This window comes from Dreissena polymorpha, chromosome 8 (assembly GCF_020536995.1).
Source record: "Dreissena polymorpha isolate Duluth1 chromosome 8, UMN_Dpol_1.0, whole genome shotgun sequence".
Lineage (NCBI taxonomy): Eukaryota > Metazoa > Mollusca > Bivalvia > Myida > Dreissenidae > Dreissena > Dreissena polymorpha.
In genome coordinates, this window is record NC_068362.1 from 97402738 (window position 1) to 97428236 (window position 25499).

The following is a 25499-nucleotide window of genomic DNA, read 5'->3' on the forward strand; positions in this document are numbered from 1 at the left end:
TGCTAGACAAATTCTAACACCAAATTTAAAATAATGATCTTTTACTGCCATTTGTGCATACAATAATTGACTTACCATGCAAATATAAAAAAGGCTTGTTCAATTGGTATTGTGTTAGTGTGAGTCTCTAACTGTAACTGAATGTTTAATGTGGGACATTCTGTTACATTAGTGTAGATTGTAACCAAATATGTATAACTTCAAAGACTACTGTTGTGTGCAACAAAATCTTACATTCTTTGTAAAAGCAACTAACATTTTGTTATAATTTCTGATTTCTTTGAATGATACATTTACATAATTGTTTGCACAAGTATTCTTTGTGGCTCTGTAGAACTCATACATGTAAGTGTAGTTATTAACAAGCTGCTCTGTAGAACTCATACATGTAAGTGTAGTTATTAACAAGCTGCTCTGTAGAACTCATACATATAAGTGTAGTTATTAACAAGCTGCTCTGTAGAACTCATACATGTAAGTGTAGTTATTAACAAGCTGCTCTGTAGAACTCATACATATAAGTGTAGTTATTAACAAGCTGCTCTGTAGAACTCATACATGTAAGTGTAGTTATTAACAAGCTGCTCTGTAGAACTCATACATGTAAGTGTAGTTATTAACAAGCTGCATATGAATTTATTAATTTTGCATGCATATGTTTAATAAAAGCGGCTTTAGTCAAGATAAAAAATGAAATGATTTTGAAATAATTTGGAATAAGCCACATAAACATAGCAAAAAAGCTATTTGAAATGCTTAAGTGCATATATTAAATAAGTATGACGGCCTGGAATTATTTTTGAATGAATTGATTTTGAAATAAAACAAGTGAAAATTTATAAATCAAGAAGTCAATTTCATAGTTGATTTACTGCAGAATGCATTTCTGACTAGATGCAGTAATTCTGTTATTACATTTTAAATCCATTTGAAATTGTCATAATATTAAGAATCGAATACATGTTTAGTCGATGTGTTAAGAAATAGTGGCTAAGATTATATAAATTGGGTCATAATCAAGTCTATATTACAAATAAGCTGGATTTGAAAAATCTCTGTTCTAAAAATTGCTTTCAATGTTACTTGTAATGTTAAACATAAGTGCTATATAGATGGCTATTGTTACGGGTCAACCTTTATTAGGTCTATTTCTGCTAATGGCGTATTTTATTTGGCAATATATCTGATAAGCTGGTAAAAATGTAAGATCTTTAATCTGTGTTTCCTCATCAATTCATGTGTAACATACTTGTCACTGTGTTGGCTACATGCCAGTATTCCATTTGAAGTTGTCAACTATCAAGACTTAATCAGTTGTTCTCTTGTATTGGGCGGCACAAAGTGATTTGCCAATTATCTTGTCGTATTTTTCTTTTACTGTTTTTAACATAGTGGAAAAATAGTCCATATACAGTCCATATTTCAGTCTCTGAAAAGTCGACAGACCCTCAGACAAAGCCAGTAAAACTGCATGAAATCCAGGAAAAAATCCAAGAAACAGATAAATTCTCCAAATATGGGCATGATACAGCTATTGCAGATGATAATATCATTAAAATGGCAATTTCAATTGAACCTGTTGATGGCATCTTGAACTAAATGCGCTGTCCTTTGATAAAAGGCCATGGTCACATTCATTTTAAAGTCATAACCCATTGTCTGCCATTCTTTACAGCGGGATCAACATCTAGGCATCTAGTTTTAATACATACAATTTATAAGACTGAGGGGGGTTATTAATTAATAAAAAATTGTTGCTATTTTTAATACCCTTGAGTGAATTATACATGGTTTTACATAGTACATGTATACATTACATTAAACAACCAGACCAAAATAAATAACTATAATACCAAGTGTATTATAGTATTGTATCCTATAAAATATAAATAACAGCAAATAGATAGTAATAGTTGTTATTATCAGGTTCTTGAAAATATTAATTTTATCTTGGTCCTGATAATACAAAGTTTGGTAAAAATGAATTTTTAGTGAAATACCTACCAAAAAAAATGGACAGGGAAGTCAGCATTTCTGGCCCGCTAAATATTAAAATAAGGAAAATGTTACTGTTATTTAAAATTCATTTGAAATCAAGGTACTAGTAACAAAATAATATTGTGCACTTGTGTATAAAAGCAATATAATTTATTATTCTGTTATTCAGTCTAAATAGCTTTGCCTTTAACCCATAAACTGTATACCAGTTAAACGCCCAGTGAAGTTATGCATTGTTCTCTGTTCCAGAGGTATAAGCAATATTCACTGGCGGTGTTGCGGAACATTGCCATTGATTGTTAGCTTTATGCATTGCAATACAAATTATATGCCAAAAGCTGACTTAATTTTTAGCATAGGTGCGTTTACGCACCTATGCTTATGGTATATACCACATTTCGAAAATCCACATCGATTGGTTGCCCTTTATGAAGCCTTACCTGATCAAAAATCAGACGAAATATCTATTTAATTTAGTATATGGTCATTCTTACAATTTTTTTTTTTGAAACGTTTTTCTAACGTTTTCTTCCAAGAATATTGCTGACACCGTTTTTAGTGAATTTTTCTAAGACCGTTTTATGTCAAAAAATCTTCTTATAACCTAAAACAAATTTCGTTCGTAAAACAATTCTATCTGCACTATAAATCTCAATCTCCTACGCAGTGGCCTCCCTTATACTAGAAGTTACTGACCGGGCGAAGCAAGGGAAGTAACTGCTGTGAGGAGTTTCTATAAAAATCTGCATTCAGAAATCTGTATTCAGAACTCAATCTGTTGTGCACGTCTGCATCTAACGCTTACCACAAGTTTTACGACAAATTCTTGACGCAGACGAATAGGGTAGCGTCTATTTTCATTTGTGGAAAGAATAGGTCGATACAGATCTGTCCGTGCTTAAATTTTGAAAGGCTTGGGTAATTATTTTTCATAAGCGTTTCAAACACTGATGTAAATGGAAAGATTATCTATTTAAATAGTCGGTAATTGTTTGAAATTATTGATTTGAGAAATTCGCGGATGGTGATATCGAACTACATTATACCACGTGACGCCATTCTTCCCTGTATCTTGCACCTATGCTTTTAACGCCATCAGCGCTCTCGTTTTACTATTGAGTAAAATTAAATTCTTTATCCCCCCCCCCCCTTGATATGATGTGAAGGGGTTATACTGTAATCGCAATGGACCTAAATTGTCCGTGTGTCTGTGTGTCCAAAATTGTGCATGTTTGATTTTTTTGTTATTGTAGTACTGTTGAAAATTACATGCCCCTTATGCAAAATGTTATGTTTAACATAACATAACTTTTTTATGGACTGTGAAGTTGTTCATACTAGTAACATTATGTGACTATATATATAAATTGATACATTTTTACAACTGAATCTATATAATCTCAACATCACCAGAACTTAAATCTAGATGATAGCTATCCATGTGACGAAATTTATTTTCTTTGTTGTGCATTCCAGTATTTTACAGTTTTTGACAGCTTAACTTTTTATTTTAAGTGGCACCTTGTAATTTTTGGCAGCCATTTGTTTTAACGAATTCTAGGAAATTTCCTTTGGTGAAAGTAACTTTGAGAATCGAACTTCGTTGTTGAAAACAAGATTTGTCACATCAAAGTAAAACCATCTGTAATACTTTGTAATTTTCATCATTTTTCTAAATAAGGCGCCATTTTGTTGTATTGTTATGACGTTTGGTAAATGACATCATGTATCGCCCTAATTCTTGGTCATTATTTTTAGTCATTATTTTTGGTCAGTCACATGACCAGTCAATTTTGGTCACTGGTGCCCAGAATTATGGGCATTATAATACTGACCAAAATCTTGGTAAGATTTAAAACGATATGGCAAAATAGGAAGGAGTCAAGTTTTAGTTAAGATCAAGGGTAGACGCATTTTTGTTCATAAGAAATAATTCATTTTTTCTAAGTAAATACCTTAAAGTCATTTATCTCATCGATTTTATAATTTTTATCCAGTTGTATAAACATAGTATATGTAAAATTAACACTGATTTCAATAACACTTTAACTGTATTATTTACAAAACTTTTAAATGAATGAAGAACTGACTGACTGTGCGTCACATGTAAATTTGGTATAATTACCAACCTAGTGTATTTGCGGTTACAATTAACTTACATTATTGCATAAACTCTATCTATAATGCCCTCTGGCGGGGTGCAGAAACTTGGCAAAAGGAGGGCTTGAACGGGAGAAATCGTGTATTAACAAGGCGATTCACGTGCCGTTCAAGCCCTGTTATGTGTTTTTCATATCCATAATCTGGTCCACGCGCAGTTACTTCCTTTCTCCAGCCTTCGACGACTTTCCAAGCATAAATGGGGAACTGAATAAGCACCAGTTTCCTCATGTATGCAGGGATAATGACTAGGGATAATGACTATTTCAATCCACTTTTCAAATTATGCCATCTGCACTCTCTTGACAAGAGCTTTATTTTATTGGCAACCTCAATGAAGTTAAGGTTATTTACTCAACACTTTCAAAAGACTATGCTGTAAATGTAAGTGTTTATGTACGTTCCTGGTGTAAATAATTCCTCATTTCTTACTTTGCGCGACTGCATTTCAACTTTGCATTAATCCACTGTTTAAACACATTTTAAATCGAAAACTGCCTATCCGAAGGTAAAGCCTCGTCATTTCGGATGATGACCGAGTGAGGCATATGTCAAACACAACATTGAACTGTATTGAAATAATCAAATTATTTTGTCGATGTCGAATGAACGAAACATATTTTTTTCAATGTTATTTTAATTTATTTTGGTATGCATGATTTGTTTATGCAATAATAGCGCAAATACACATTTTCTCGGACATGATCATCTGCGGGCGCTCTCAAAGTCCGTTCCTGCCCTTGTGCTGCGGCAGCAACGGATTTTTCGAGCGCCCGCAGATTATCATGCACTCAAAAACGTGTATTATCCCTATATTGTGTTTTTCTTTACAGGTTTTTTACACTGCAATTAATAGTCTTCGATGAATAAATGATAGTTTTTGCATGTTTATTTTGACTCATGTCTTTATTAAAACAGATATGGTTAATATAATAGTTAAGTGAAACCTTGAACTTTGACATTACCTGTCAGTTTCAAGTATAAAATGAAGTGACTTATTATTACATTTTACATGGTAATTAGTAAGTTTAGCGTTGTTGTAATCCTTAACAATATTTAACAATTGTGTTGTGTATATTTTTTGTAGAGCATTTTGACGAATCCATTGCCACGGAAACGTATCCAACAGGAGCGTCACCTGAGGAGTATTCACATGCTGAGTCTTTCATCGTGTCGGAGCAAGGGGAGGCAACCTACTGCGACGATATTCCAGATCTTACCGAAGACATTTCCCAGGTAGAGTCCCTACCTTTGTCTGAACACGAAACAGTGGTTGTCACGGAAACATCAGAGTCACAGAATGATTCTATGCAATTAAGTGAAGATTCAGAGATGGATAGAAAGACAAAAACAAATGCCTCCTCCCTGAAAAGTGAAAGTGTATCTAACATGTCTCATATGGCAAATTTCAATCCAAAACCTGCTCTACCACGAAAGCCAGACCTTAACACCGTGATGAATAACAGTGAAAATGGTATGTCTGGTAAAGGGGAGAGTGAAGTGAAAGTTTCCGAGCTTTTCAGTGAAAGTGATATGTCAGAGCAAAGTAAAAGGCTACCGGAGAAAAAGTACAGTGACCGTAAACATAAAATGTCAAGTAATAGTGGATCAGAGGTTGGGAGAAGTGAGTCTAAAACCAAAGAACGTAAAAGTAGCAGCTCTTGTTCCACAAAGCAGGAGATGGTGAAGGACAGTAACCAGAATATAACGTTCCTGAAACATGACGATGTGAGAATAAGTAAGGGGGGTGAATCAGTGTCAGGGGACGTATCTGTGTCCAGCGTGAAGAATGAGCTGCTGACAGAGCCAAGCGGCGGGAAAAGCAGACGCAATAGACGTAAACAGGTTAGGACATTTGTAAACAAATCGCTGTGACAAGTTGTTCCCTCGTAGACTGTTGCAAACTAAATTTTGCATTTTGACAAAATTATGCATTGACTTCTGAATAATTTAGTGTATTTATTACTGTAAAACCATTAAATTTTGTGTGGTACGAATTTTCGTTGATTTTCTTGTTCCGCTGAACCACGAATTCAATTACCAACGATTATTTTTACATTTTTAATCCGAAATCGGTCCTTTGCGAATGTCATTGCCGACATTCTCTATTGCTTTCGGTTATCTGACATATTTGATTGAGATATGCTAGGTAATACAATATGTTGTTTTCTTGATAAGTGTTTGGGTAATAATACTTTTTAAATCAAGCACGGAATTTAAACTGTACATCAATGATTGTTCTCTTATACATGACGTCGTCATATTAACAGTTTGCAGATTTATCACATATGTCAATTTGTGCCAATTAAAGTTAAAAGAGACATAACGGTTTTCACACCTGTATTTTGGGGACCTTATTACTCAATTGTTACTACTAGGAGACCAATTGAGCAGAGAATTGCAAATATTGTCAAAACAACATTTATGGCAATTAGCGAGCAGGGACCCACAAGATCGCCACTTATTCGCTCTTATCGACAATTATCGGCAACACTTTCATGCTTCAGTGCACATTAATCACAAGCCTTGCTGTCAACACACATTACCAGATTATTCTTCATTATAACTGGTTGTGTAAGAAAAGTTTAATTATTATGACTGTCAATCTTCCCCGAACATTTGAAATCCACGAAATTACATGTCAACGAATTAGTTGTTTTTTTATTAAACCACGAAATTTCATACCAACAAATTTCTATACCTTTACAGTATTTTAGTCAGTTTATAACTTAAAATGTACTTTGGTCAGTTCATAATGTAAAATGGAGTGATCAAAATTTTAAAAAATCTCTTTGTCTCCGATTTCTTGTTTATACATATTTCATTTTCCAAAATTGTATTTATGTTACACTCTATTATCCTAGTTTTAAATTAAATTAAAATTGTTATGCAAACACTTTGTACCAAGTGAACATTTCAGGGGTTGACAATAACTGACATTCTGGATGCACTTGATCGTTACCTATCAGAGGAAGAGTTATGGGCCTTGTGCAAAGAAGGTATTGCTGCACTGCAAAGGAAGAAAAAACACCTCCGTAAGTGATTTCTATGTATTTTTGTATCTCAATTGAGCACTATTAGCTTTTGTGATTGGGTTTTGACAGTTGTGTTTTATGGCCAAGGTTTTTTAGACTGGTTCATGTGGGGTTAAGATCTAGGTTGCTAGGTCAAAACTCTAGAGGCCACATTTATTACCCAATCTTCACAACGCTTGGTCAAAACATTCGTCCTGATGATATAAAGGGGAACTAGATACTTGGACTTGCGGGGTAAAAAAAATATTTTTTTTGTAAAATTACAGAAGAATCTTTAGAGGCCTCATATATTGACAAATGTTGGTGAGAACATTTGTCATAATCACATCATATAGGTGTTGGAAACTGGATCATTTGGGATCAATAGCTAGGTTGTTTCTTTGACAACTGGAATACAGTGAACACTGGTTAGGGGTATAATGGCCCTCTTTTTATGCCCCCCGGATCGAATGATCGGGGTAATATTGTTTTTTGCAATATTGATGATAGCAACTTGATATTTGGCATGCATGTGTATCTCATGGAGCTGCACGTTTTGAGTGGTAAAAGGTCAAGGTTAAGGTCATCCTTCAAGGTCAAAGGTCAGAAAAAAATAAATTAAAAAATCAAAGCTGCACATTAGGGGGCATTGTGTTTCTGACAAACACACCTCTTGTTATACTTAACAATGTGTTTATATCCCCAAATTGAAATATTGCAGAACCATGTCTCCCAGCAGTGTACCTGTTACTGGACATAATGCATTGTGATTATCTCTTGTATCTCCTAGCAGTGTACCTGTTATGCAGTGTGATTATCTCTTGTATCTCCCAGCAGCGTACCTGTTACTAGATATAATGCAGTGTGATTATCTCTTGTAACTTACAGCAGTGTACCTGTTACTAGACATAATGTAATGTGATTATCTCTTGTATCTTACAGCAGCGTACCTGTTATGCAGTGTGATTATCTCTTGTAACTCCCAGCAGTGTACCTGTTACTAGACATAATGCAGTGTGATTATCTCTTGTAACTCCCAGCAGCGTACCTGTTACTAGACATAATGCAGTGTGATTATCTCTTGTATCTTACAGCAGTGTACCTGTTACTAGACATAATGCAGTGTGATTATATCTTGTTTCTTACAGCAATGTACCTGTTACTAGACATAATGCAGTGTGATTATCTCTTGTATCTTACAGCAGGGTACCTGTTACTAGACATAATGCAGTGTGATTATCTCTTGTATCTTACAGCAGCGTACCTGTTACTAGACATAATACAGTGTGATTATCTCTTGTATCTCCCAGCAGTGTACCTGTTACAAGACATAATGCAGTGTGATTATCTCTTGTATCTTACAGCAGCGTACCTGTTACTAGACATAATGCAGTGTGATTATCTTTTGTATCTCCCAGCATTGTACCTGTTACTAGACATAATGCAGTGTGATTATCTCTTGTATCTCCCAGCAGTGTACCTGTTACTAGACATAATGCAGTGCGATTATCTCTTGTATCTTACAGCAGCGTACCTGTTACTAGACATAATGCAGTGTGTTTATCTCTTAGATCTTACAGCAGTGTACCTGTTACTAGACATAATGCAGTGTGATTATCTCTTGTATCTTACAGCAGTGTACCTGTTAGTAGACATAATGCAGTGTGATTATCTCGTGTATCTCCCAGCAGTGTACCTGTTACTATACATAATGCAGTGTGATTATCTCTTGTATCTTACAGCAGCGTACCTGTCACCCGACACTCTAGTGATACGGGAGTCTGGCAACCTGTCGTTTAAGGCAATACCGGAAGAGAAACCTTTAGAGACAATCTTCATGGCCCCGGAATTACGGGAAAAGGGAGAACTCACTGAGAAGGTTAATTGCGTGCCTTTGATGTATAATAATTCAAAGAAATGATCACTTCATCCCTATGTATTGAAACACTCACACAAAATATTAATCATAAAGTTTTTTGCTTATAATCAAATTACATAATTTTTGTATCTCCACAGCTTTGGAAATACCTATGTAATCTCCATACAACACTCTTTTGTGTTCTTAAGTTTGTTCATATATTTTAGTTGATATCTAATTTTCAACGGATTGGAACAAGATTAAAATTATGCCACACTAATGTTACTATTTCAGACGTGCATGTTTGGGTTGAGCGTGACAGTGCGGTGTGCCGCCGGCAAGAAGCATGGCCCCGTGAGTTCCCTGGGGGTGGGGCAGGCCTTGAAGGACCTGTTGCAGTACATGACAGACCCAAGTTCTGCTAAACGACCAGAGTTGGTAGATGTTGCCAAGGTAGGCCTTAGTTGATATATGTTGCCAAGGTAGCAGCAATGTTTTGCAATATAACATCAAGTTGCCAAAACTAGCAAGCTTACTTTTCCAAAGTGCACTACACACAACAATTACATAAGTGATTTAGACAAATGCTGACCTTACTTATACAAGAAACTTATGCTCAGAACTGTGTATGCTTTTTCCATTTACATAATTAAATGCAGAAATGTTTAAATTGATGAGAATTAATTTTTTTTAAACAAATTTCACAAATGACAAATGTTTCTTTCTGACTTCAGATTTGCAATGAGCACAGCAAGGGTGTTAGTTCTGATGGAGTGTGTGCGAGGCTTTTCCAGGATGCCTATAATGCCATGGTAATTACTGACGGCACCTTTATGAAATAATTCTTCAATGTCGCAAGCTTTATTTTTTATTAACACATTTTTGTGTTTGGTCAGTTTTTACCAGCTAGCTTTCCTAAACTATTTTTTAATTGGGGATTGTAGATAATTTAATTATTTGAATGTAGGATTGCCATTCAAATAGTTGAAATGCCATTCAAATTTGAACTATTTTCAAAACCAAAGGATTTCCCATTTATATAATCTATTTTACTTTGTCATAAAGGCATTTGCTCACCCACCATTTCCAAATACACTTCAACAACGTTATTTCAAACACCAATAATCCGAAGTCACCGTTATTTCGAAGTATTTTTCAGGTCCCGATTTTGGTTCTACTTTGTTTAATGTAAAATTTCATTGTTAATCCAAACTTCGTTAAACCGAAGAAATCGTTAATTCAAAGTGATTCTGTCAGTCCCAATAATAAAATTTGCACCTTATTATCAATCTTTAATCCGAAGTCAAAACTGCAAAACACTAAGCATAAGTTCACACCTTTGTCTAAAGCCGATAATTACACTTTGTCGTCTGCGCGTAGAAAATAGCAGATAATTTGGTGTTCCGGCAAACACACTGACAACATGGCTCTCAACAAGGTTCTGATACCTTGTGCTATTGATTATATCTTATATGTTCTGTAATTAGAGGAAAATAAAAAAGAAGAAAAATAATTGTTTTATTCCTCCGTTAGTAGCAATCTATTGCTATCTGACTAGTTTACGTTTTTAGCTCATCTATTTTTTGAAAAAAAAATAAAAAATGAGCTATTGTCATCACCTTGGCGTCGGCGTTGGCGTCTGGTTAAGTTTTGCGTTTAGGTCCACTTTTCTCAGAAAGTATCAATGCTATTGCATTCAAACTTGGTTCACTTACTTACTATCATGAGGGGACTGGGCAGGCAAAGTAAGATAACTCTGGCGTGCATTTTGACAGAATTATGTGCCCTTTTTATACTTAGAAAATTGAAAATTTTGGTTAAGTTTTGTGTTTAGGTCCATTTTATTCCTTAAGTATCAAAGCTATTGCTTTCATACTTGCAACAATTACTAACTATCATAAGGGGACTGTGCAGGCAAAGTTATGTAACTCTGACTGCCATTTTGACAGAATTATGTGCCCTTTTTATACTTAGAAAATTGAAAATTTGGTAAAGTTTTGTGTTTAGGTCCACTCTATTCCTACAGTATCAAAGCTATTGCTTTCATACTTGCAACACTTATTAACTATCATAAGGGAACTGTGCAGGCAAAGTTATGTAACTCTGACTGGCATTTGGACGGAATTATGGGCCCTTTATACTTAGAAAATTGAAAATTTGGTTAAGTTTTGTGTTTTGGTCCACTTTACCCCTAAAGTATCATAGATATTGCTTTCATACTTGTGACACTCGCAAACTATCATAAGGGTACAGTAAAAGGACAAGTTGCATAACTCTGGTTGTCATTTTTACGGAATTATGGCCCTTTTTTGACTTAGTAACTTTGAATATATGGTTAAATTTTGTGTTTCGATCAACTTTACTTCTAAAGTATCAAGGCTATTGCTTTCAGACTTCAAATACTTTCATGCTATCATGAGGTTACTGTACCTGGCAAGTTGAATTTTACCTTGACCTTTGAATGACCTTGACTCTCAAGGTCAAATTATTAAATTTTGCTAAAATTGCCATAACTTCTTTATTTATGATTAGATTTGATTGATACTGTGACAAAACTACTCTAACCTGACATACCACAATAGACGACACCCAAACCATCCCCCGTGCCCTCCCCCCCCTTCTCCCCCCCCCCCCCTTCTCCCCCCCCCATCCCCCCCTATTTTTTTTTAGCCGGATTTTTTTCGAAAAAATCTCGGCTTATAGATTGATGTTGTCGGGCGGGCGGGCGGGCGGGGTGGCGGCGTGCTCGAAAATGTTAAAGTTCTTATTTCATGGTATAACTTTGGTATGCTTGGACCTAGAGTCTTCAAACTTGACATGAAGGTTGGCCAGGATTAACAGATGACCACTGGTCATTTCAAGGTCATTCATTTGAAGGTCAAGGTCACTGTGACCTTCAATATAAAAAATGTTAAAGTTCTTATAACTTTGGTATGCTTGGACCTAGAGTCTTGAAACTTGACATGAAGGTTGGCCATAACTAGTTAGTAACCACTGGTCATTTCAAGGTCATTCATTTGAAGGTCAAGGTCACTGTGACCTTGAATGTAAAAATGTTAAAGTTCTTATTTCATGGTATAACTTTGGTATGCTTGGACCTAGAGTCTTCAAACTTGACATGAAGGTTGGCCAGGATTAACAGATGACCACTGGTCATTTCAAGGTCATTCATTTGAAGGTGAAGGTCACTGTGACCTTCAATATAAAAATGTTAAAGTTGTTATAACTTTGGTATGCTTGGACCTAGAGTCTTGAAACTTGACATGAAGGTTGGCCAGAACTAGTAAGTAACCACTGGACATTTCAAGGTCATTCATTTGAAGGTCAAGGTCACTGTGACCTTGAATGTAAAAATGTTAAAGTTGTTATAACTTTGGTATGCTTGGACCTAGAGTCTTGAAACTTGACATGAAGGTTGGCCAGAACTAGTAAGTAACCACTGGACATTTCAAGGTCATTCATTTGAAGGTCAAGGTCACTGTGACCTTGAATGTAAAAATGTTAAAGTTCTTATTTCATGTTATAACTTTGGTATGCTTGTACCTAGAGTCTTCAAACTTGAAATAAAGATTGGCCAGTACTAGAAGATGACCACTGGTCATTTCAATGTCATTCATTTGAAGGTCACGGTCACTGTGACCTTCAATGTTAAAATGTTAAAATTGTTATAACTTTGGTATGCTTGGACCTAGAATCTCAAACTTGACGTAAAGGTTTGCAAGCACACTTAGATGACCACTGGTCATTTCAAGGTCATTCATTTCAATGTCATTCATTTGAAGGTCAAGGTCACTGTGAACTTAAATGTTAAAATGTTAAAATTGTTGTAACTTTGGTATGCTTGGACCTAGAATCTCAAACTTTGCTCATGCCTTGAAAAGTACTTACATTTCATTTTGACCTTTGAACAATATTTCAGTAATTTAAGTATTGCATTGACAAAAACACGAAAGGTACTTTCCTGTCATTTAAATCAAAAATCCGGCTTCAATGCGGTCATCTCCGACCGCGGAACTCTTGTTTTTTTTTAAGATCATCTCACAAATGACCACCACACCCTCACACTATACCCCCCCCCACCCCACCCCCCACCCCCATTTTTTTTTTGAAACAGTTAAAAAAACACAAATATTTATTTTTATTATTTTATTTTTTAAATACCATCCAACCATAGCACCCAAGAATCAACTCACCCCCCACCCCCCCCACACCCCCCAATTTTTTTTAATTTATTTTTACATTTTTTTTTCCGCATTTTTGGAAGATAATGTAATAAATGTCCACACCCCCACACTATACACCCCTCTTCACTCCACCCCTCCCTCCTTTATGATTGAAATTGAGAGTCCCTTCACCTTTAAAAAGAAAATAGATGAGCGGTCTGCACCCGCAAGGCGGTGCTCTTGTTAAGTAAAACAATTATTAATAGTAGCGTGTAACCGAACCATGCGAAGTCCATAGCGTTTTATTTTTAGAGAATCAAAGAAGTCTTCTGTCAAATGTTTATTTCGAATTATCATTAATCCGAAGTTTTTTTAACGGTCCCGATGACTTTGAAATATCCGTGTTGAAGTGTACAGGGATTTCAATGTTCAATATAACAGAGTTTGCGTGAAACAGTTGTAAATAATTAAGTTATGTTAATTAGTTATACATTCAATACTCAATGTTCCCACTAATAAGCAATAACACCAGTTGTTAACCAATGCTGTCAATTAGTGATTACAGCTTTCACGTTTAGACTTACAAAATCAAATTAATCAATAACATGCTCATCACAGTGTTTCTTTGGTGTGAAGGTTTTTTACTTTTTAATTATAAGTTCACACAGAAGAAGTTTCACTCTTTTCTGATATATTTCACCTAAATAGGCTTTTTAAAGTGTTTTTTTTTACAAATAAGCTACATTTTCTTTCTATTTATCAACCAAGTTCAATAAAAATAAAATTCGCAATTGTTTATTTTTTGTATATAATTAAAAGCTCAAGTTGATAATTTATTGCAAAAACAGTGTAATTTGTACGTAAATAAACAAATTAAATAGTTTTTCCAAAGTAAAAAAGTTCAATATAGGGAATGATAACCTTGCAAATATTGGAATATTTGATAGAATAAAAATTAAAAAATAAAATACTGATTTTGATTTCAATTAATTATATCCTTAAAAATATTGCTAAAGTCATGGGAAAAAAAGAAAGATCGTTATCATAATTTACTAGAAGTTCAAAGACTTCATTTAATAGATTTATCCCTTTTCACCATGCATTAATGTCATTTTAGATTGAAAAAGAAAACAAGGCCATCCAACCTCAGCCTAAGGCTAAAGCAGCAGCTGTGGAAACCAGAAGTACCCCACCCTGCACCCCATCTGCATTCAAACCAGCAGGCGGTGCTTCATTCCAACCAATCAAACCTTTGGCTGTCGGCCCAACGACTGGTTCGTTTTCCAGTACAGGTGCTTTCTGTCCAATTCCAAAAAAGCAAGATGCAAAGATAGATATTGGAGAACCAAGAATACCAACAGCTTTCTCCTCCCCCGCCACTCATTTTAAGCCAATCATATTGCACCAGACATCCATAACAGCCAATGAAAAAGCTCCTCTTAGTCAGGAGGTTGTGCCTGCTGAGAAAGATGTGGAAAAGGCTGTGGAAGCAACAACCTCAAAACTGTCTTCGACAACTACTCCAAAGAAGACTCAAGTCAGTGAAAGCCAAGATGCCAGTAATGATAAGGAGAAAGAAGTGGTAAAGAAGCTTAAGGAATTAAAGAAAAATCTAATGAAACACAAACAACCATCCATGGTAAAAGAAATAGAAAATGAAGACAAACCTCAAGACAGCAAAAGCTCAACTCCTAGTAAGAAGTCATTACCCCCAACACCAAAGAAATCAAGCTCAGAGAAAAGTGAGGGTCGTTCAAAACGCAGACAAACAACTGGTGCCCTGGAGGCATTGATAAAAGAGATACAAAAACAGGGTACAACTCCTGATACTAATTCACTTGCTGCTGCAATAGCTAGTGTTCTACAAAATCATCTGAACTTAGATGATGGTGCCAAAAAACCTCAATCCGTGAAAACCAGCGAAGTTCCAGGTCAAAATACTGGTGACCTTGACATGACTGTGACCTCTGCCCAGGCCTCCCTTGGACAGAATCAGGCATTACAGAATCTTAACATACCTCAGCAGTATCATTCGCAGCTGTTAGGGCAGACAATGTCCCTTCCTATGCATCAGTATGCAGGAAACATGGCGCTGTATTCAGGGCTTCCACAGTTTCAGTTCCAGCAGGATCCAGTTACTGGTTACCTTCAACTTGTGCCTGTCAATGTTGTTCCCATGAGACCTCAAAGTGTGCATAGCAACTGTGGAAGTGTTCACAGTTCGCGGGAGTATGCCTCTCCGACAGGTTCTGGGACAATGATAAAGGACATCAGCTCCCCTGACCTTTCACCCAAGATGTACAGTACAAACCATGGAGAAATCGGCAATGCTAGTGCAATATCTGACTCCTCAAACACTCGGGGTAAATCTACACATGGTCGGACTGCTAAAGATCTTGTACAAAAGACTGCTAATTTACGTGCCAAAAACTTGGGAAGACCTTCACCTTCTAATGTTCAAAGTGTACCTCTCCACATGAATGGTGGTTTGCATAAATGGAAATCTGATCATGCACTTGATCGTGTAGAAACTCAGTTTGATTCAGATAAGGCCAAACATGCTTCATACTCTAGTCTTTCATTCCAAAACAAACTATCAGCCGGTTTTGTTTATGATGACTCTATGTTAAATCAGAGCCCATATAAGCATGGTCAGATATCCCGGCCGGCCAGTCACTATGGTAATCAGGGGTCTCAATTAAGATCACCAGACGAGAACAATAGATTGAATATCAATTCCACGACCTCCTCTCCATCACCTTCCACTCATGACAGCGGTATAGGGGGCATGAACCACGGGACCTATCGGGGTCTTGGCCCTGTGTCAGATGCCAGTCTCATGGAACGGTTGCTAAGCAATGTTAATGTCAAACAGCAGAGGGTTCTGGGTAAAGTTGTGCATTTGCTCAGGGAAGTGTTTGCGTTTGATGGGTATATGGAGAACGGTGTGGAAGATCTGGCAATGGGTAAGTACCATTCCATGATTCGTATTTATAACCGATTAAAAATTGTTGAGGATTGTTGACACATTATTATTTTTGTTAATTTACCTTTGACTGTAACTTTGTTGACTAATGAATTTGCTGTCTGTGTTCTAGTAAATTATTCAATATTCTTTTATTGGTTAGCAGTAAAGTTATAATTTTGTATTTTTTATGTACTTAAAGTTTGGCATAACAAATATCAACTTAATATTAGTCTAATCAAAATAAGACCAATTAACGAAATGTTACCAATATTAATACTACATTATGTTCATTTTTCTGCAGCTGAGTACATTTGCTCTCTGGGTGCCTTGAAATGGGAAACATTTAAAAGTGCCATCAGTGAGAAGTACAGCGACCTGTACTTCCAGGACGAGTTATTGTGCAACTTGTATGCAGCTGTCAATAGCAACCAGCCTTCCGTGTCAAGGTGAGATCTATATAACAGAATGTCGTGTTCTGGTAGCAGAAACATCATGATATTAAAAAAACACTGTATCCTTATTGGCTATTAAGGTTACGTTGATTGCATTTTGAGTAAATCAACAGGATTTGTACAACTCACCAGAACAGCACACTCAATATTTGCATGCAAAATCAAAATATGCGTCTTCAGTTTAGAAGATGTACATGTATAAATAACTATTGTATAAAAAATGCACATTTGTATTTTACTGATTAACTAAAATATTCACTACAAGGCATTACAATATCCTATTGAACAAGGCATTACAATATCCTATTGAACAAGGCATTACAATATCCTATTGAACAAGGCATTACAATATCCTATTGAACAGTTCTATGTAAAGGGTATTGTCATGCAACAAAAGTTGTACAGACAATGCTGTTATTTTACCCTAAAACTGTGTAATGTTTTACTTTTCTGTTTCAGACACAGTTCTGGAGGTGGGCAAAACAGGGTACCAGCAAGCCATACCTTGCCAAAGCCAAGACAGAGAGGGAACCAGGATGAAGATTCATCTGGCCATTCAGAATGCAATGAAGATCAGAGAAAGGACACTTCTCAAAATAGAATTCAAATGCAATTATCTCCCTCAAATGGACACCTAGATAACCCCAGAAGCCCAGAGTCAGATTCCACAGACAGTGAGACCTACACAAAGAGAAGACGGGTGAAGACGAAACATGAACTGGACAAAATGAAAAGTGGTCACCAATTGGAAATTAATAATATCGGTGGAACAAATGGTGTGGCTTCCAATTCAGAACTTGTAAATGGTACTGATGAAACCAAACCACCAAGAGGACCTAGCTCTAGCTCTGTTAGTTTACCCTTGACAAACTTGCCAAACAACACAGTGTCTGTAATGAAGCAGCCAGTTGTTGATACTAAACCTCCCCACCCAGCCAGTACTTTGCCAAAGAATAAAAGAGGCTCTCAGATTATTGAAGACAGCCAAACAAAGAACGGGAAGCAGTCACAGATACCTAACAATGACCAGCATAACTCCACACAGTCCCAACCAACTGTCAATGGGGTAAACGGAACTCTAAGGTCAGAGGTCAATGTGACCGGACTATCAAGGGAGATAAGCATCTCCTCCCACAGCAGCTGCCAGTCTGACCTTGACCGAGAGGTCACCGAGTGCATTGCCATGGAGAGGAAAGGTCACGTGGTGTACCACTGGGCCATGATTCAGCTGAACATGTCCCAGGATATGGACCGTTTCATGCAGGATATTGTAAGTTGACAATACAAGTCTTCACATTAAATGACTTAAATCCACTCGCTAGAATCATTGTAAAATGGCCAATGCTGTAGGGCAAGTGATTAGAGCAAATGAGTATTATATGGTTAATTACTTTGAAATGATTTTTTTTATGTTTTAAAATAAAAATTTATAAAAATACATGTATGTTGAAATGCAATTAAAACTAAGATCTGAATGCTTTTTCATCCTTAGGTTTTAGCCTCTACATCTATGCACTTTATAAGCTGTTACGCTCATGTTTTCAATTGTTATATCAGCAAGGCTCATATAAACTTAATCATGAGAATGTCTGCCATTTTTGCTGCAGGATGAGCAGAACAGTGCGATGCTGACAAGTCGCCTCTCTGAGCTGGATCAGCAGCTCAAGATGGAGAAAAGGATGCGTAAAAAAACACAGAAGTTCTACAAGGGTCGCATTGAGGTCAACAAGATGCTCATTGAGACCAGCAAAAATGACAAAGCTGCGAAAGGTAGTGCTGCTGTAAATTTTAATGAGCCGTTTCGAAAATATTTTTGTTTTTAATTGCTGGATTATTATGCTCCCCCAAAATTTTTTGGGGGAGCATATAGTTGCCGCTTCGTCAGTCAGTGCTTGTGTCCGTCCATCCGTGCACAATTTTTGTCTGGGCTATTTCTCAGTAATTAATGACTGGAATTCAATTAAACTTTATGGGAAGCTTCACTACCAAGAGGAGATGTGCATATTAAAAGCGGGTTCTAGTCAGATGATTTTTCACAGAGTTATGACCCTTTAAAATTTTCCATTAAATGTACATATAGAGCAATTCTTGTCCGGGCTATTTCTCAGCAACTAATCACCGGAATTCAATGAAACTTTATGGGAAGCTTCACTACCAAAAGAAGATGTGCATATTATCATCCGGTTCTGGTCGGATGATTTTTCACAGAGTTATGGCCCTTTGAAATTTTCCATTAACTATACATATAGTGCAATTCTTGTGCGAGCTATTTCTCAGCAACTAATGACTGGAATTCAATGAAGCTTTATGGGAAGCTTAACTACCTTGAGGAGATGCGCATGTTATTTGTGGGTACTGGTTAGATGATTTATTTAGAGAGTTATGGCCCTTTGAAATTTTTAAGTTGCTTTACCATCCATCGTATTATTTTGTCCAAAGTTATGCCCCTCAAGACGTTTCCTTTTATCTTAATATATAGTGCAATATTGTGACAAAAAAAACTTTGGGGAGCATCACCCATCTCCAATGGTTTCTTGTTGTACAAGTTTGCCCGACAATGTGTAACTGAAAATGTGAGTGATAGTATGGTATTCGTAAATAGGGCTGTCACGATTCAATGGTATATCGGTATATCGTGGTGCATGTCGTGAAAAATATCGCACCGCAGTACGGGGTTGCCGCACCGTTTTTTAAAATATTATTATATTAGCACAGATATAAATACATAACATAATTATTTTGATATAGATATCGTTTTGAAAAATGTAGAAGCGATTCAAAAGGGCTAAATAAATAATCCGTTAATATCCAGGTGAAGCAAGCGCTTCCACTTGTAGATGTTTAACTTTCACGTTTAAAATACGGCGATTTATGGGTCCGTACCTTTTTTGGAATTAGGGACAGGTTTCCTTTGCAAATAAGTTCATAATTATCCAAAAGATGTTTATTCTATTTCTTATTTTCTTTCTTTAGTATATCAATCGTTCAAAGCATGGCACTTCCGAATCATGTTGTATTAAGATTCTGAATAAGTCGAGGAAGAGTCAGAACGCTACGGATTTTCAATACTGGGCCCGCTGACTCCGCATTTTAAATATGCCCTACGTAGTCACAGCTATTGTAAACAACATGGCGGACATTTTAGAAAAGACGCGAACAATAACAATGACTACTTCTATCAAGTTTATTACAGTTTCTTTTACAGTTTTTAGTCATACTATGAAACTAGTGTTTTCTGATTATTGAGTTTAATAAAGTTTGTAAAACTTGTTATTCTGCTGTTTTCTTCACAGATACATATTCTGTAAAATATCGCGGTACGTACCGCGATACAGTGTTGCCGTACCACGATATACTGCGTACGCTCACGGGGTATTGTGACAGCCCTATTCGTAAACATTTGGTTTTGTACTTTGAATATGAGCCAGGTCGTGGTACTTATGCCATATGAGGCCAGTGTAGCTCCAGACCAGCCTGTGCATCTGCTCAGTCTGAACAGGAGGTTCACTGTCCACTATACAGTCATACAAGGTTTCTCTGTTCATTAGCAGACACATGTCTCCCGGCCAGTCTGAGCAAAAGTGCAGGCTGGTCTGGAGCAACACTGGCTGCATATGACATAAGACCCATTTTTACATGAAAGGGGTCAATAAATCTCGACTTAAGCTATATTTTTATGCTCACAAACAGATCCTGTTTCTTGTGTTCACTCATAATAAACAAGAAATATCTTTTAAAAAGATATACTGCGTTGATTGTGGTTGGATTTGGTGAAAGGTAAAGAGATGAATGAGATCAAAGATAGCAAATGTCTTTTTCTGTGCAGTTCTTAGCTGCAACACACGCAGTACAGGTAGTCCAAATAAACGGACTCCCAGAGCCTTTGATAAATTTTGCTATTGTGGCTCAGCAACCCATTGGGTTATAAAGCTGAGAGTTGTATTATTGCAACTAGCAGTACGGGATGTAACGCAGAGTTTTTGCGGCTTTTTTTACATTATTACATATTGCTGGTCACAAACCTATAGATACAAAACAGAAAACTAAAAGAAGAATGGAAGTGAAATCAAAACATAAAGTCAACCGGTCACACGCGAAGTATCCATACATATTTTAAATATTTATACACGCGTTCTTTGAACAAACCTGTTTTAGTGGTTTGTCGATTATTAACAGTATTGAGAATCATAGCGCTCATGCTTTATACATTAGTCAATGTGGTGGAATAATTCTTGTTAAATTAATCAAAAATATTATTTATCATGGTATTGTTGAAAACACATTAAGAATCTAGTATTGACATACCATAATTATATCGCTGAATATTTTCATTTAACATTGTTCTGGTCTAAAGAAAATTTCACAGTCCAGGTAATATGCCAGATTCTTGAGTCAGATAGACTTCAGCCCTTATCAGCAATACAATAATGGTCTGTAGCTGTCAATGAGATAACATGCTGAGATTGACTCTTTGAGAAGGTTAACCCAAGAACGTGATTTATTGCTGCTGACCACAAGTCTTCCAGATAACCCAAACACTTCACCTAGTTCACCCGATAGCGTCTATATTGTATGACGATTATTTCACTGGCCGCGAACTGAACTTGATACTGGCGCTGGCAATCCTCTGAAAATAAAAGGTGGACGCACAAACTGCATTGATGTCGAGAGTTGAGTGTAAAACTGTTCTATCTATCAAGCCTTTTCATTAGAGATAAAATTGTTTCATGCCGTAAAACAGTGTTACAAAGACGCGTCCATGTTTCCAATGTTCTGGTGGAATGTTCAAATGAGCCAATTGAATAAATGAAGTGTATTCATTCGTATCTAGCCGCGGGAAATTTTATTTGAATTTTATTGGACACTTACAAAGGTCAGGTAAGGTGAAAAGCTGGCTTATACAGCTACGCCGAAAAAACATCAGCTTGTCTTCATAATTGATTCATAAAGGTTATGGGTTCATCCACATAATGGATTCCTCCACATAATGGATTCCTCCACATAATGGATTCCTTCATGTTGCAGGTGAGAGGAATCAGATTCTACAGGTGGCCAAAGACATCACAGAGATGACCAAGAAGATCAACTTCCTTGACCTCTGCAAAACACACATACAGGTCAGTGTTGGAGTGTTGGAGACTGCTTCAGGGGTTGAAATAGGAGTGAATAACAGGACATTAGGGAGTCTGGAAAGTTAGAGGACTTTATATTTATACAGTGGAGTACTTTAGGGGTTGAAATAGGGGTAAATAACAGGACATTAAAGAGTCTGGAATGTTAGAGGGCTTTATATTGATACAGTGGAGTACTTCAGGGGTTGAAATAGGGGTAAATAACAGGACATTAAAGAGTCTGGAATGTTAGAGGGCTTTATATTGATACAGTGGAGTACTTCAGGGGTTGAAATAGGAGTAAATAACAGGACATTAGGGAGTCTGGAATGTTAGAGGGCTTGATATTGATACAGTGGAGTACTTCAGGGGTTGAAATAGGAGTAAATAACAGGACGTTAGGGAGTCTGGAATGTTAGAGGGCTTTATATTGATACAGTGGAGTACTTCAGGGGTTGAAATAGGAGTAAATAACAGGACGTTAGGGAGTCTGGAATGTTAGAGGGCTTTATATTGATACAGTGTATTATGCTATTATGGAGCTCTTGGATCACTAGAATGGTTGTGTGAATTCTTATCAAACAATATGTGCAGTACAAGTTTCATTATGTCAAGTCACAATGCTTCTATTATTTTGTTAAATACGCTTCAACTATTAAGTAAAGTATTATGAAACTTAAAAAACTATTTATTATAATTGTTATGTATAGTGGGCTACACGCATTACATAAGAGTTGCAACGATTGTTATGTCAGGTATTACGTAAAGTACAACCTCCACATACAATTTGGGCCACAGTTGTGTATAGAATTATACTTTTTTTTTATTCACATATGCCTCAACAAGTTTGCTAAAACTATTGAATATAATATTCTACTTGTATAACAATAAGTGTTCTACAACTACTAGTAGTGCTGCAACAATACGCCAAAAATCGTTTTGCAATATATTGTCAGTTCAAAAACCCGTATTGCAATATATCGCAATATATTGCTAACTTGTACCAGAAATATAACTTGCCAATTACCCGATAATCCCGTACATTCCAGTTTTATAGCAAATTCTGGTAAATATTTACTATAAATGTGCTCAAGAATTACAAGAAACACAAACATTTGCAAATTATCTTAAGTATCAAATACATTTTGGCATTTGTTACTATTTAAAGATGTGATGAAATCACGTCCAACCGGGGCGTTTTTTTCCCCACTGAACACACGTAAATCGCCTAATGTGATGTTCCCGCATTTATACAACACAAAATACACCCATACTTTCCATGCGACGTTCTACATATCTGCATAATTTTCGCGCGCTTTTTATTGAGACAAAGAATAAAGCACTCTTTATTTGACGCTAGAATTTTGTTTTGTCGCGTAAGCATTAAAATTTGGAAGCCTTTTTCCGAAATTCAGATAACAAATTTAATAATGCTCAATTCAGAATTGAACGAAACATTTACAGTTGTGCGCAATTAATTCAACGATAATCTGTTCAAAAGCATCGAACAAATGCTCCCATGTAACAATGCTACTCCGTATACCCGGTAATACACTTTTTAGAATGCTCTTTTTACGTAAAAAATTATTTACACCGCTTTTTTTTTTTACCTTGAAATCATTATTTCGGATGGCTTTTCTGGATGAAATGTGAATATATTTTTGTAAAATATTCGTAACGGTATGATGAAAATCGTATCGCAATACAATATGCGGATTGCGTATTGCGATATATACCGATATACCGGTATATTGTTGCAGCACTAACTACTAGGGTACATAAAAGATGCTGCAACTGATATGTGACGTCGCTACAGTTCTTACGTGCATTATGCCATTACTGTTACATGCAGTATTCTGTAATCAACGCATTAATTTTTCCCACTGAGAAGCAAGGTGAAAAAGGCTACATGCAAATAGCATAAAACCAGAACAGCCTGTGTGTAACTCACAAGCCGTTCAGGTTATATGCTGTTTTCTGCTCATCATAATCTTAGGATTGACGATCATGCCTTTCAAACTGGAATCTACCAAAAAAAGGTCCTTCATTTACTTTGATTTTCACAGAGACTACAAAAGGGCCAAAATGCATATCTAAGTGGGAAGGGTTAAGTACTTGTATGGTACCCCTATCCCATAAAGAATGCCACAATCTGTTCCCTGTGTGTTGCAGATGTTGCTGGCTGAGCTCCAAGGTATAGACGTGAGCTACCTGCACTCCATCACGGTGTGTGGCCCAGGGCAGCCCCTACAGCTCCAGCCACGCCCTGACAACCCCCTGCTCCAGTTCCAGACCATACGGGAGCCACACTCGGGCTGTGAGATACAGGCTCTTCATGCTGGAACTCCCGAGGGGCTCATGGCCTACTTGTTTGCATCGTATGTTTTGTGCTTGAATTTTACAGTCTCTCCAACCCAGAGCCTGTCCATATTTAAAGTGAATTATGGTTTGGAAGTTTCATGCTTGGCTGTGTTTTCATGCCAACCTCTCAACTTAATATAATAGTACTTCAAGAATAAACTGTGGTCATTGCACTATTCAAGATAAGTGGCCGGATCTTTTTAATCAGTATTCTCTTTATTCAAATTAATGTATATTTAATAGGTGATGTACACAGGCTTTAATAACCGCTTCATGTGAAAATGGGTCTTATACCATAAGACGCAAGCATAGCTGCCTAGGCATGACTGTTAAGGTTTTTTGTCTTTTATAGTGAACATGTGTGGTTAATCGAATGTTTCATTATCTTTGTACCAATACCATCCGCATATATGTACTATAAGTATACCAGTCTACATACAAGCTGTGAGCTTCCGCATATGGGTATTCAGACGTTCTATTAATTGACCTGCGGTTTAGCATTCACAACGTCGAGCGCATTTAGCAATATAACTCTTTTTTTTTCACTATTTCTTCACTCGCAAAAAAAATCTAGTGGCTAAAAACCTCACTCGCAATCAGTATTTTGCACTCGCATTTTGCGAGTGTGCGAGTGTTAATTTCGAGCCCTGGTTGCGTGTCTATATTGTGGACAGGTCATCTCTTGGTCAAAATGGTCAAATGCACATACTGGTCTGGAGCTATGTTGCCCACCTATGGCATAATAACCATTTTTGCATGGAGCAACTTATACATTGTCCAGTAGAATATTGTTAATTGGGAGAAAAGATCAATTATGAGTATTAGCAGTGGTAAATATGAGCACATTAAGTCAATAAACAGCAAGCACTTCAACAAGCAATGGTAGGCTTTGAATGAAAGGACCTTTTAATTGATTGTTAACTTTCAAACGATGGCCATTAAGTGTATTTTTGCTGAATGCAATGATTTCCTATATCTCTTACAGCACTGCTCTCAGTGATGGCTATATTCATCAGTTCCTGTTCTGCTTTCGCTACTTCACAACTGCAGAAAACGTGCTTAATTTCCTCACCTCGAAATACGCGTCGGCAACCAAGTAAGTTTTTCTTCAGCCGTTTAGTAATGAAATTCCAAAATACCAGTTAATTCGTTACCCGTTCTCATAATATCTTGTTTTCTTCAAGTCAGAGCTTCATGTTGCCAGATTCCTTACTCTCCCCTGTACTTCTGACATATCTGATCAACAATCAGCATTCAAATGATATCAAAGCTCATCATGCTATTTTGTATTGACATTACATACCATATAAAATCATACTTACTAAGTATTGCTATTTAGTCCATGTTTTTGTAGTGCTTTGTAATAGTCAGGTTCACAATGTCAATAAATTATATTCCGTTCAAAATCATGGTA

General features: G+C 36.4%; 1 protein-coding gene across 1 annotated transcript in view; it reads left to right on the forward strand.

The window, feature by feature from the left end:
• LOC127841044 (kinase non-catalytic C-lobe domain-containing protein 1-like) overlaps positions 1 to 25499 on the forward strand; it is a 111774-nt gene that overhangs the window by 52339 nt on the left and 33936 nt on the right. Inside the window, exons 6-17 of the mRNA XM_052369556.1 lie at positions 5246 to 6003; positions 7079 to 7193; positions 8915 to 9051; positions 9325 to 9483; positions 9765 to 9842; positions 14311 to 16159; positions 16463 to 16607; positions 17073 to 17883; positions 18221 to 18383; positions 21639 to 21730; positions 23897 to 24102; positions 25071 to 25181. Coding sequence (XP_052225516.1) covers positions 5246 to 6003; positions 7079 to 7193; positions 8915 to 9051; positions 9325 to 9483; positions 9765 to 9842; positions 14311 to 16159; positions 16463 to 16607; positions 17073 to 17883; positions 18221 to 18383; positions 21639 to 21730; positions 23897 to 24102; positions 25071 to 25181 — 4624 coding nt within the window. The remainder of the gene's footprint in view (positions 1 to 5245; positions 6004 to 7078; positions 7194 to 8914; positions 9052 to 9324; positions 9484 to 9764; positions 9843 to 14310; positions 16160 to 16462; positions 16608 to 17072; positions 17884 to 18220; positions 18384 to 21638; positions 21731 to 23896; positions 24103 to 25070; positions 25182 to 25499) is intronic.